This window comes from Monodelphis domestica, chromosome 2 (genome assembly GCF_027887165.1).
Source record: "Monodelphis domestica isolate mMonDom1 chromosome 2, mMonDom1.pri, whole genome shotgun sequence".
Lineage (NCBI taxonomy): Eukaryota > Metazoa > Chordata > Mammalia > Didelphimorphia > Didelphidae > Monodelphis > Monodelphis domestica.
Window position 1 is genome coordinate 270,200,623 of NC_077228.1, and position 13,225 is coordinate 270,213,847.

General features: G+C 40.3%; 1 protein-coding gene across 3 annotated transcripts in view; it reads right to left on the reverse strand.

Moving 5' to 3' along the window:
- Window positions 1-1,792: 1,792 nt before the first annotated feature.
- IP6K3 (inositol hexakisphosphate kinase 3) overlaps window positions 1,793-13,225 on the reverse strand; it is a 35,899-nt gene continuing 24,466 nt past the window's right edge. The window contains exons 3-6 of one of the 3 annotated variants that reach the window (XM_001377805.5): window positions 10,688-10,898; window positions 8,181-8,347; window positions 6,065-6,240; window positions 1,793-3,199 (exon numbers count right to left, since the gene is read on the reverse strand). In XM_001377805.5, coding sequence (XP_001377842.3) covers window positions 2,735-3,199; window positions 6,065-6,240; window positions 8,181-8,347; window positions 10,688-10,898 — 1,019 coding nt within the window. In that variant the 3' untranslated portion in view covers window positions 1,793-2,734. The remainder of the gene's footprint in view (window positions 3,200-6,064; window positions 6,241-8,180; window positions 8,348-10,687; window positions 10,899-13,225) is intronic. The other 2 variants (XM_056818049.1, XM_056818050.1) reach the window with 2 other exon arrangements.

A 13,225-nucleotide genomic window follows, 5' to 3' on the forward strand; every position in this document is an offset into this window, starting at 1 on the left:
CTCTTTAGGCCACAGTTTCTTCCTGCATAAAATGAGGGTGTTGGAATAAGTGACATCTAATGTCCCTTTCAGCCTCAGATCCTATGAACCCCATAATTAGGGAGACAAATGTGATTTGCCTAAGGGGAAAAAATACATTTGACCTCAAAATCAAAATTATTTTTTAGATTGCCAACTTTATCCTAATTCCACAGAATGATAGAATGGGAAATCTGAAAGCCGTTTTAGAGAAGTAGAGCTTAAAGGGAGTTTAGCAATGCCTAGACTAACCCTTCATTCTTTTCAGATCAGGACACTGAGGGAGGCTTGTAGGAGGGGGAGTGACTTATTCAAAGTTCCACGCTGGTCATTGGCAGAACAAGGACTTAAACAGCTTTCTGGAACTTTTTTCTTCAGTGTTCCTTCTGCTGAGCTACAGCCTGGGTAACTGAAGGCTCCCTGAAGTTAGTTACCCATGACAGTGTAGAGGCTTTTAATTCGATTTTTCTCCAATAAGATTCAAGTTAAAGGCTTACTGGTCAGGTCTGATAGCCCGCCTTGCAAATCAGCCGAAGCATTCTATAGCCAACAAAAACTTTTAACCACCTTAACTTCCTTGGAAGGAATACAAGGAAGAATATGGGAAACTGATGAATTAGAATTTTCCAGCTTAGAATAGTGTTTTCCAGCTTAAACAAAGCACTTTTCTCTCAACCTTGTGAGAGGGGTATTGTAAGTATACAATACAATTACAGAGGAGGAAACCAAGTCTCACAGAAAGTAAACTACTTTCCAAGGATCATACAGCTTGTAATTGGAAGAACTGGTCTTAAATCTTGGCTTCTAAAGTCCAAGTCTAGAACTTTCTGCTTTCCACTAATTCTCAAGTCACTTGTGGAATGGAATCACTTCTGTTGCATGATGATTAGAATAAACAAGCAGGGGGGCAGCTGGGTAGCTCAGTGGATTGAGAACCAGGCCTAGAGACGGGAGGTCCTAGGTTCAAATCTGGCCTCAGACACTTCCTAGCTGTGTGACCCTGGGCAAGTCACTTGACAGCCATTGCCTAGCCCTGACCACTCTTCTGCCTTGGAGCCAATCCACAGCATTGGCTCTAAGATGGAAGATGGGGTTTTTTTTGTTTTTTAAAGAAGAATTTGGCCTCAGATACTTCCCAGCTGTGTGACCCTGGGCAAGTCACTTGACCCCCATTGCCTAGCCCTTACCACTCTTCTGCCTTGGAGCCAATACACAGTATTGACTCCAAGATGGAAGGTAAGGGTTTAAAAAAAAGAATAAACAAACAGAAAAAGGTAATCAGATATACCAAATAAGCACTAGTGACACCAAAGTTTTTATGAACAAATTTATTTTCTTAATTGAGACCTGTATCTCTGTAAAAGGGTGTTGTTCTAGGTTTTCACCATGCATAGAAAGGAATTAAATAGAACTTTTTGCAGTTTGCTCCATACTTACATTTATCCATTAATCTTGTAAACATTTTACCTGGGTTCCCAGGACCCTTTCAGGTCTCCTTTTCTTCCTCCCCACCCCCCTCCAGACTTCCACTCAAAATAAATAAAAATTTTAAATAACAGTTGAATATAAGCAGTTCATCCTTGACTAAGTCTTACTCTGTTTGAAGCTGCATGTCATTATGTGAGTCTCAGTATGGTCAATGCATAACAGAACCATTCTAATAATCATTCATGATTCTGTACAGTTAGCCTCAGTGAGGCACAGAATGTTGATCCATGGAAATGGAGAACCATTCAGTTGGTTTTGCCATTACTCATGCATGGTTTTCTTGTTGGCCCACTACTATGAGCCCAAGTGAAAAAGAAAAAAAGCTAAGATCTGTAAACTTGTCTTTTTGGATTCTGTTCCTTGGAAAATGTCTCTTGAAAAGGATAAAACCCCTTAATGAGTTCTTCATATATTTCCTAGAGCGAGTGGCCCGTGAAAGCAAAAAGCTATTGAGATTATCTGTATTTCATCTTTAAGACTTTTTCAAGTAGTGTTCTTCTGGAGGACTGTAGCAAAACAAATGGAAGAGAGTCTTAGATGTAAATACACTAGTACTTTGCTATAACATTATTCCTAAGGTCCATGCTATGAGACCAATTGATAGGAAAAATTACCTGTTGAGGCTATTTTGTTACTTCAATAACTAAACACCCTTGAATGACATCCAAAGTGGACCCATTTTATATTGAGTTCTTTTTGTTGTTTAGTTGTTTTCAGTCATGTCCCACTTTCTGTGACCCCATTTGGGGTGTTCTTGGCAAAGATACTGGGATGGTTGGCTATTTCCTTCTCCAGCTCATTTTACAGATGAGGAAACGGAGACAAACAGGGTTAAGTGACTTGCCCAGAGTCACATTGCTTCTAAGTGTCTGAGGCCAGATTTGAACTCAGGAAAATGAGTCTTTCTGACTCCATGCCCAGCACTATATCCATTGTGTCATCTGAATGCCTAAAGGATTCTACTTTCGCACTAATAGCCTTATGGTGTGATTCAAGAGTATGTGGAATTAATTCAATGTGGGTTTGCTGTGCACCTAGCTTCTTAAGTGGTATTTCCCATAAAAGTCTCTTGCTTTACATAGGAAGCTTCCTGGGCTCTGCTTCCAAACAACCCTTATAAGCAGACCTGGTAGTTAAAAAGCTGTGGGGGGGCATCGTCTACCCTTGCTATACGTAGGTCCCGTTGGAGAACTGTACCCCAGCAAAGTCCTTGCAGTCTCATCCAATGTCATTCAACTTCTGAGATAGCCTGAAGGATCTGGATGAGATTTTCTAGACCAAAAATATAGCCATGATCTGGTCCATCATAGATGGGGTGATTGTACCGGGAGCCCTTGTAAGTTGTATGTGCAAAGTCTATCATGCGGATATCGACTTTGGAGAGCCCTTCCGGAGAGGAGCAGTTTGTCTTCTGCAAAGACCCCTGAAGATGGCTGCCTGTGGTTCTTTCTGGGGGCATTTGTCCATCATAGATAATGAGGAGAGAACTGGAGTAGAACCGATAGGAACTCTGGTTCTTAATGACTGAAAGGAGAGCCTTGAGTTGGAAGAGGATGGGTTCCAGAAGGTCCGTTCGAAGATGAATGCCATTGTGCAGGAACTGATAGAGAGTCTGCCTGAACCCATCAATTGAAAGTTTTCTTCCATAATATTTGTCTTTGCAGAGAAAGTAATTTGAATCTGCTTGATAAACCTTGGGTTAAAAAAGGAGAACAAGAATAAAATGAGTGAAACTTTTCCCAAAAATTGTTTCTTATTATGTTGTAGTATTATGAACTTATATAAAGCATGGTCAAGTTTTCAGAAAACACAGCTTAGAAATGGTTGGCATTTCTAATAACCACCATTAAGTGCAAATGTGGCCTGTAGGCTTTAAAATACACTCTGTTTGGGACTTTAGTTTCATTTCATTAGGAGCAAATCCATTAAGTGTCTACGGTGTGCTAGGCACTGGGGATACAAAGATAGATGCAACCCAGACACTGTTCTTGAGCAGCTTACAATGCAATAAGGGAACGAAAGGCCTGTTCACAGATTACTGGGTTGCAAGAGAGAATGTATTAAGAGCAAAGGAAGAGTTCAGACAAAATTAAAAGGTAGATTTGAAGAGGGAGAAATTTTCATCTGGAGGGTCAGGAAAAACTTCATAGAGGAAGATGCATTCGACTTGAAGGAAGAAGGGAGGGAAGGAAGGAAAAAAGGAAGGAAAGAACTTCAGTGGATGAGATTTGAAGGCAGTGGTCTCCTCTAGCATGGAGGGTAGAGGGGCCCTTGGGAGAAGGGCCTTTAAGTTGAAGTCAGATGGTAAGGGCTCTTAGGGAGGCCTCAGAGACCAAGAACATTCCTCTTTGTTCCATGCCTTCTTCCTTACCCTCCATTTCCTCATAAAAAGAGAAAAGTTAAAATATGGGCATATTTGACTTTTCTCTTTTTAATCCTTACTTTCTGTTTTGGAACTGATACTAAGTATTTACGTTATACTAATTACTAAGTATGTGTTCTAAGACAGAAGAGTAGTAAGGACTAGGCAACTGGAGTTAAGTGACCTACCTACAGTCACACAGCTAGGAAGTATCTGAGGCTAGGCTTCAACCCAGGTCCTTCTGATTCCAGGCCTGGTGTTCTATCCACTGAGCCACCCAGCTGCCCCAAATTTGTAGTATAATTCTTAATATTTTGTTAGTGTGGTACAGTAGAAAGAGTTCTGGGCTGAGGTTCAGGGACCCTGAGTTCCAACCCCAGGTCACCCCCCATTTGGGTGAATATGGAGAATTCACAAGTTAATAAGCTTTCTCCTCCATAAAACAATGAGATTGGACTAAATGATCTCGTAGGTTTCAACACTCCTAAAAGTCTGTGATTCTATTTATAGAGAAGCCTCCAAGAAAGAGCTGGTGACCTCCCTACTTTCTTTTCAGTGGTCCATGTGCCTAATTAGCTTGTGTACAATATGTAGCTGGTGACATTTACTAAATAAATAGGAAATTTGGGGTCTAGAGAAAGATGCAGTTGATACTATGAATCATCATGCTTCACTCACATGAGGATGGTATTCCACATTTTCCAAGGGACATATGTGAAGCAAATTTATAGATTTAATGCCTCGCTTTACAGGGTGGCAGTTTCAATTAAGGAAAGCTATAATGTTTACCACCAAATTGTCGTCTAGTTTTGCTCTGACTAGACAGACCATAAGAATGAATGAGCATGAGAAGCTTAATTTTGTCCTATTTTTTTTCTGCAGCTTCTTGTGTAAGCTGTAGCAGAGCAATAAAAATGAACTGTTGTATCAGGAAAATGAAATTAAACCTCCTTTTGCCTTAACTTAGTCTTTACACATCCTTAATCAAAACCAATGGCAGCAGTAAGAAAAAAAAGGTAGATTAAGAAGGGTAAATTACTAATGGGAACACAGATATTACAGTCTTTTCAACATCAGAGAAGTGAAGAATTAAATTCTGTTATTTCAGAGGATTAGAAATCAGGAAGTCACAGAATTACACGGTGAAATTGTTTCTTTCAGTCCTTCAAAATCTTGGCACGGGCACATGTTAAAAGTCTGATCACTGTAAGCAAAAGTCACATAGATGGCAGCTAGGTGTCTCAATGGATAGAGAGCCAGGCCTAGAGACAGGAGGTCTTAGATTCAAATTTGAACTCAGATACTTCCTAGCTATGTGACTCTGGGCAAGCTACTTAACCCTCAGCTCTCTTCTGTCTTAAAGCCAATATACAGTATTGATTCTGAGACAGAAGGTAAAGGTTAAAAAAAAAATAGGCCTCAAAGACATTGTTGAAAGTTTCAACTTTCCCAAGACTGTAAAATCAGGCTCCAAAATAGGAACAGGTAAGCTAAAAAAACATATATCTAGCTGATAATGGGATGTACATTTCATTGTTCCCTGTCAGTGCTACTCAGTGCTTCCTGTTAAATGATGGGCAGGCCAGGAGTCTAGGGGAGTTTCTAGGTGGGTAGCTCAAATATTATTGTATGGGAAGATGAGACACTCCTCCTGTTAGATTTTTCATTTTTTTCATTTTTTTTAACTCTTACCTTCTGTCTTAGAGTCAATACTAAGGCAGGTTTCAAGGCAGAAGAGGTAAGGGCTAGGCAATTTGGGTTAAGTGACTTGCCCAAGGCCACACAGATAGGAAATATCTGAGGCCAGATTTGAACCAGAACTTCCTGTCTCCAAGCCTGGCTGTCTATCCACTGAGCCACCTCTGCTGCACCTAATTTCATATATTTAAAAATAATATTCTGAGAAAGGTTTCCCCAGGCCATCAAAGGTGCCCAATGGGGGGCAGCTGGGTGGCTCAGTGGATTGAGAGTCAGGCCTAGAGATGGGAGGTCTCAGGTTCAAACCTGGCCTCAGACACTTCCCAGCTGTATGACCCTGGGCAAGTCACTTGACCCCCCTTGCCTAGCCCTTACCACTCTTCTGCCTTGGAGCCAATACACAGTATTGACTCTAAGACGAAGGTAAGGGTTTTTAAAAAAAAAAAGGTGCCCATGGCACAAAAATGGTTGAGAAGCCTGTTAGAATATATGTCCTACCTGCATACCACAGATGCGAACCCCAAGGGAAGCGGAGGTACTTTGTTCACATTTCTTTATGTGGCGGGCTTTCTTCTCCTCGGAGGCATCATCTCCATGTTGCCTCGTGCCCATCTTCAGGTCCAGAATGCAAGGATATTTGTACTTTGACACCACATTTTCAAGCAGCAAAAACCCTAGTCAGACTAAGTTAAGGAAAGCATGGTGGATTGAATTGATATTGCCCCCACGGGAGATAGGTAGGACAATTCTAGAAATTAAATTTCCTGCTTTATTATGTTTCTTTTACTCCGATTCTTCATTACTGACAAGCATACCAATGCTATTAACAATTCAAGACATTAGCAGTATTATTAACATACCAGTGTTATTAACAATTCAGGACAGTGACTTCTTAACAAGCTCATTTATTTAGGGAAAGTTTTAAGGGTAGTTCCTTCTCTCTCAGATTTAAATTTAAATGCCAGAGTGGAGAAGCCTGGCAGGCTGTGCACAATTTACATTTTATAGCCTAAAATCATAGGGATAAAATCACAAGCAAAGGAATGGACTAATATCTTTTTAGTTACCATCTTTGATGTTAACTTCAAAGATAGGTTGAAGGAATATTAATTTTATTATAGTAATTTTCCTGAAAAAGTTTTTTAGGGAGTAGAGGTGCAAATATTGCTGAGTAAATATTATGGAACAAGCCACCAGACTGTAAGGATACAGCAGTATTCGTATTAAAGGGGGCTTTAAAAACCCAGATTCCCCCACTAGAGGATCCTGGACTTATAGTATAGCCTTAAGTACCATTCACTGTCTTGTTGCATTAATTCAGCCTTCCCAGTTGCTGCCCCTGAGAAATATGTTAGCTCAGCCATACACTAACAATGGTCTATTGAATAAGGTCTTTGTGGAGAACTTAAGAGGGATGGAAGGGAAACTATGATGAGATTTTGCTAGATCCCAAAGCCCCACCCCTTGTGGCATGACTCAGACTGACGTCAGCAACAAGGGAAGGAGGCAAACCTTTCCCAAGATGAAAAATGACGATCTCTGAGAATACTATCTGAATTTCTGCAGTTTTTGCAAATACCAGCCAGCAAAAATTTCCACCAGCCCAGTCCATCCTTGCAAATGTTGCCAGCAGAGATGCAGACATTGATTATTCTGGGAGTGAGGATTTTAGTTCTAATTCTTACCTTCATGCACCCTAATTTCCCTTTTGTTTGGCCTAATTTCTTTCAGGCCTCAGTTCTGTGAATTTCTGCGAATGTGTATGGCTGTTTTCTGGGAGAAATTTACATGTAGGCCCCAGGTGGAGGACTGTATTTCAAAAGCTCTGTAAACATGATTCACCTAATGACTGGGGCTGGAGGTTCTGGGACTAGGTTCCTAGGTCTCCTTTTTCCTTCCCCCTCCCTCCATTCTTGGCCACCACTATCTATGATATCTATATCGGGCGTGGAGTGGCGATTCTCTGTGCAAGGGGACCTGCAGTTGAAAGTAGAAGCTGCCCATCTTTGGGTAGAAGTCTGCGCTGCCACAGCTATTTATAATCTGCCTTATAATAATAGCTGACATTTCCATCGTGCTTTAAGCTTCACAAAGCCCTTTACCTACATTACCCATTTGAGCTTCACAACAGCCCTGTGACGTAGATCTTAGAAGAACTATTCTATCTGCCTTATAAAGAAGAAAAACCGAGATGTCTTGTCAAGGATTCCACAGCTGGGGAGTGGTCAGGGTCCATGCAAACCAATGACTTCCTAACTTCAAAGCTAATACTCCAAAATGCCACATTGCTGGTTTTCTCTGGCAGCCCCAGAAGTTTAATCTCTACAGCTGCCAACCTGCTATTTACCCCTGCCTACAGAAGCCCAATTAGAGAAAAAAAATATTTCCGAGGGGTTTTAACCAGTCAATATTGTTTAGCTACCAAGAATCCACCAAGCATTTCATGCCTTTTCCAGTACAAAGGCATTATCCCTCACCCAGCTGGATATGCCGGTCTCATTGGAGATTTTGTCCCTGCTTCAAGCCAGTGGTTCCCTGGTAGTTTTATTCTACGCTAGCTTTTCCCTACTGACTTTGCATATATGGTAGCATGAGGAAATTCAAGCAAGGATACGATGCATTTTATTCTCTTGGTACTCAGAGTACATCCGGGTTAGGTGTTTCTTATGGCAGTGCAGTCTCCAAGGGTTGCAGCCCCTCTTCTCTGCCTGGTTGCCATTTGTGTCTTCCATAAAAGAGGAGACATGGAATTCGGTCCTCAGGAGCGTTTTGCCTGGACAGCTTGGGTGAATGAAGCACATGGGAAGAAATGTGATGGGCTGCTAGCTTCAGAAAAAGACAAATTGCTTGTGTTTATTTGAAAAGCACTCAGACAATGTTTGATGGGGGCTTTTTCCGGCTCTTTTCCAGGTCTATAATCATTGTATTGCCCACAACAAAGCCTCTGAGGCCTCGTAGTACAATGGAACAAGTACTGGTTCTGGAGTTAAGGGATCTTGGTTCAAATATCACTTCTATTGTATTTGCTACCCCCAGCACCTTAGGAAGTCATTCATCTCTTTGAGCCTCAGTTTCTTCAACCGTATGGTAAAGTTTTATTATTATTTTTTTAAGTCAAGTTGTAAATCCAAGTTTAATTGGTTTTGTTGTTTAAAGTTAATTTCCTAAAATCCTTATTAAAAATAAAATTAATAACTAAATGTTACCTTATTGTATTTTTCTAAAGCATGGTTTACTTATCACTGAAAAATATTCCAATGAACCTGTGATCTCATCACTATGATATAGATTAAAATCCATGCCTGAGAGACAGCTAGGTGGCTCCGTGGATAGATAGGAGGTCCTGGGTTCAAATATGGCCTTAAACATTCCCTACCTGTGTGACCTAGGACAAGTCACTTAATACCCATTGCCTAGCCCTTACCACTCTTCTACTTTGGAACCCATACTTAGTTCTGATTCTAAAATGAAAGTTAATAATTTAAAAAACCAACCAACCCATACCTGGCTATTCATTCCTGTGCTACTTTTTATTCATGTCTTTCCTCCTTGATTTCTCCTAACATCGTGAGAATACTGGTGGAGCGCATAGGCTGATCCATAGACATTCTTTTTTACAAAGGCTAGGCTAGCTAAATACTGAGAGGCTGATCACCAATAAGCTGGTCATTAGATAATGAATTATTTGGCCATGGCAACTCGTGGAATGAAGTTATAAGTATTAGAATAATTCAAAACAAAGTTAACTCAATTCAGAATTTTGGAGTTATTTAAATTCATTTCCAAGTGATCTAGAGTAACACTAGTATAGTTACTATAGATTTAGATGGAAGGAGGCTTTATATCTAGGTCTAGTGGATGGGAGCTCCATAGTCATGGGTCTTTTTTCCAGTTGGGTAACTTCTGCCTACACTCTTGTGCCTGTCTGTAAAATGGAGATTATTCTAGGTTCATATAGGCAATAGGCATACTTAATTAGATACTGGGACTACTTTAGGGAGAGTAGTATTTACATTGAATTAGGTCAGTTTTGTTCCAAATAAGTTTTAAAAAACCCCAGGGATTCTCCTCATCTGAGAAAGGTCAGTTGACATTTTCCAAGTGTCTGACAATCTCTCTAAGGACATTAGACCTTTGAAACCTCTCATAGACTTGCATAAAAGCAGCAAATTAACCCATTCACCTTTCTCTTCTTCCTATCACAACTATCAGAAGATATAACCCTAAAGGTACAATTTCACTTCACTTTTCCCTTTCTATTCATTACATGAAAAAAAATTATACTTATATTTCCCACCTCATAGGAGTGGATAAGGAAAGTAATTTTAGAAGCACACCTGCAGTTATTATTGTTATTGTTTTTGTTGGCTCTTTGGGGGCAGTCTTTTCAGAAATATCAAATACCATATAATAGCATTTATTAAGTGCTGGAAGAATTTAGGTTTTTTAAAACCCTTCCCTTCTGTTTTAGCATCAATTCTAAGACAGAAGAGTGGTAAAAGCTAGGCATTGGGGTTAAGTGACTTGCCCAGGTCACAGGTGAGCCTAGATTTGAACTTGAGTTTTCCCACCTCTAGACCCAGTGCTTTATCCACTGGCTACCTAGCTGCCCCCAGAAATTAGTTTTTATCTTCTCTAAAAATGTTTTGTAAAGTACTTTCATTTAATAGTGGATTTTGAAAAATTAGAGGAAGAAGCATTATTATTTTTTCTGTTGGTTTGCCCCACTGGTTATTCTAGAGATCTAACTCCAATTATATAGTATTTTAAGATGTGTAGAGTGCTTTCCTGACAATGACCCTGGGAAGTAAATATTAGTTCAAATATTTTCCCCTTGCTTTATAGATCAGGAAACTGAGGCTTAGGTTAAGTGACTTTCTATGGCAACATAACCAGTAAGTATCAGAGCCAGAACTTAAACCCAAGGTCTTTCCATTGACATCATACAACCTCTCTCTCTCTCTCTCTCTCTCTCTCTCTCTCTCTCTCTCTCTCTCTCTCTCTCTCTCTCTCTCTCTCTCTCTCTCCTAGACTTCATCCTTGAGCCCTGCCTGAAGGTGAGTTGGTGGCTGTCCTGAAACTTCTCTATTCCTTGAATTTTGGCTTATAGGTGATGCTCACCTCTCCTTCAGAGACTGTGTTAGCTGTGTATGCTTCCACTGAACAAGGGGGTGGTCATTGCCGTGGCCACTGCTGTTCTTCTGCAGCTTCTGCCATAACATCACTGATGACTCTGGTGATACATCATAGGGCCCACAGTTATCTGTCAGTGGACTGGCAACCAGACTGAGATGACCCTGACTGTCTTTCCGGAGATGCACAGTAACAGTGCCTAAGAAAGAGAGAGAGAGAGAGAGAGAGAGAGAGAGAGAGAGAGAGAGAGAGAGAGAGAGAGAGAGAGAGAGAAAGAAAGAGAGAAAGAAAGAGAGAGAGAGAGAGAGAGAGAGAGAGAGAGAGAGAGAGAGAGAGAGAGAGAGAGAGAAGAAGGGAAGAAGGAAGGGAGGGAGGAAGAAGAGAAGGAAGAAGGGAAGGAAGGAGACAAGGAAGGAAGGAAGGAAGAGAAAAGAAAAGGTGATAGAGATTTAGAGTTGGAGGTGACCTGAGGAGTTATTTAGTCCAACCCCTTCATTTTATAGAGGAAAATACTAATGGGCAGAGAAGTAAAATGTTTTGCCCCAAGTCATACAGAACCCTTGGGCTCTTTCTTCTTCTATATTGGATGTGGGAAGGAGGAGGGAAAAAAAAAACTCCAGCTACATGAGGAAGCTGATTTTGGAATAGATGACAGCCGTTTCAATGGCAAAAGCTACTTGTCCCATAAACAGTCTGTCTTGAAGTGTCATCATCTTAAGGAAGAGCTTTGGAGACTGGCCTAATTTAGTTTGAAATAGATCCTATCCCAGAATCAGACCAGAGCTATCTCTGAATCTACAAAAAATAGCCCTAGGCTGTTTTTGGTTTGCCCTCTTCCTTTTTTCCTACTCTCCCTTCTTTCCCTGCCCCTCCTTCATGCTTTAAATGAAACCTGCACTGTACATTATGTTCTTGCATTCCCTAACTTCTTTGCATAGTTATATTTTCCTAGTCACACAGCTGCTGGACCAACAGGGACATACTTCAAAATGTCAGGGTAGCTCACTTTGTGAGATGTGGGCTTAGATCAGACCATGGTTTTAGTCTCAGGGTGAAGCAAGGCCAATATGTTTCTGCTGTGTAGGAATAAAGGAGAATAGGGCACATGCCAGTCCTTCCTCCTGGTTTTCTCATCTAGACAAAAATTCCCTCCTTTCTTCAAAACTCTGATTCACTTTTTGGGGTAAGACTCTCTAGAATAGCCCCATGTTCAGCCCATCATTCATTCTTCCCCTCCCAAAACTATTTAGCATTTATATATGGCTTTGTATTTTGATTAGAGACTTGAAAATATTAGATGGGCCTGGTTCCTCTTCATAAAATTTCCTAATGCTTACTGCTGACTGTAATGAAAACAGAATTGGCTTACTTACCAATTTGCTTTAGAAATAGGAGAACATACAGAAACCAATTAATTAATTTGCTAAATGGTCTTCCCTGCTAGTATACTAGCTGGGTTCAGCAAATTCAATTTAAGACCATTTATTAAACCTCTACTGACCAGGAGAGATAAGGAAAGTTTGTGTTAGATTTTACTAGAAGGAAAAGAGCATCTGTGTACATTTTGTGCTGGTGATACAAAGATAAACAAAAAGCTTTATAGTCTAGTAGGGGAGGTAAAACATATACTCAAATAACTATAATGTTGATTAGAACTAACGTGCAAAGAGGAGGCCCAATGTGCCACAAGATGTTCTAGGAGGGAGACATCACTTTTAGCTGGTGGGGATTTGAGGGTAGAAAGGAAAGGAGAGAATCAGAGAAGTTTTCATGGAGAAGGTGACATCAGAGCAACACTTTGAAAGAAGGGAAGAATAACTGGAGAGTGAGGTGGGAAGACCAGAAGAATCAAAATCAAGGAAATGAGTGAGGACAGAGAAGGATGAGGGTAGAGGACTGAAAATCCACTTTGCTTGGGATATGCCTAAGGAGAGTAATATGAAAACATTCTTGAAAGGTAGGACATATTGTAAAGGGTTGTGACTAAGGAACTTGATTTTTCCTTAAGTTACTTAAAATTTCCTTAAAATGCTTTTATTACAATCAGTAGTAAGCATTAGGATACTTTATTTTATGAAGAGGAACCAGATAAAACTAATCATATTTACCGCTAATCAGAATATAAGTTCATGTATAAATGCTAGGAAAAGGTGAATGATGATGCATTGAACATGGAGCTGTTCTGGAGATTCCTCCCCTAAAAAGAGAATCAGAATTTTGAAGGAAGAAGGGAACTTTGTTTAGCTGAGAAAAACAGGAGGAAGGATTGATGTGTGCCCCATTGTCCTTTAAAAAAACTTTTTTTTAACCCTTACCTTTCATCTTAGAGTCAATAGTACTGTGTATTAGTTTCAAGGCAGAAGAGGGGTAAGAACTAGGCAATGGGGTTTAAGTGACTTGCCCAGGTCACACAACTAGGAAGTGTCTGTGGTCAAATTTGAACCCAAGATCTCATGTCTCTAGGCCGGGCTCTCCATCCAATAAATGATCTAGCTGCTCCTCCCCATTCTCCTTTTTAAAAATTAA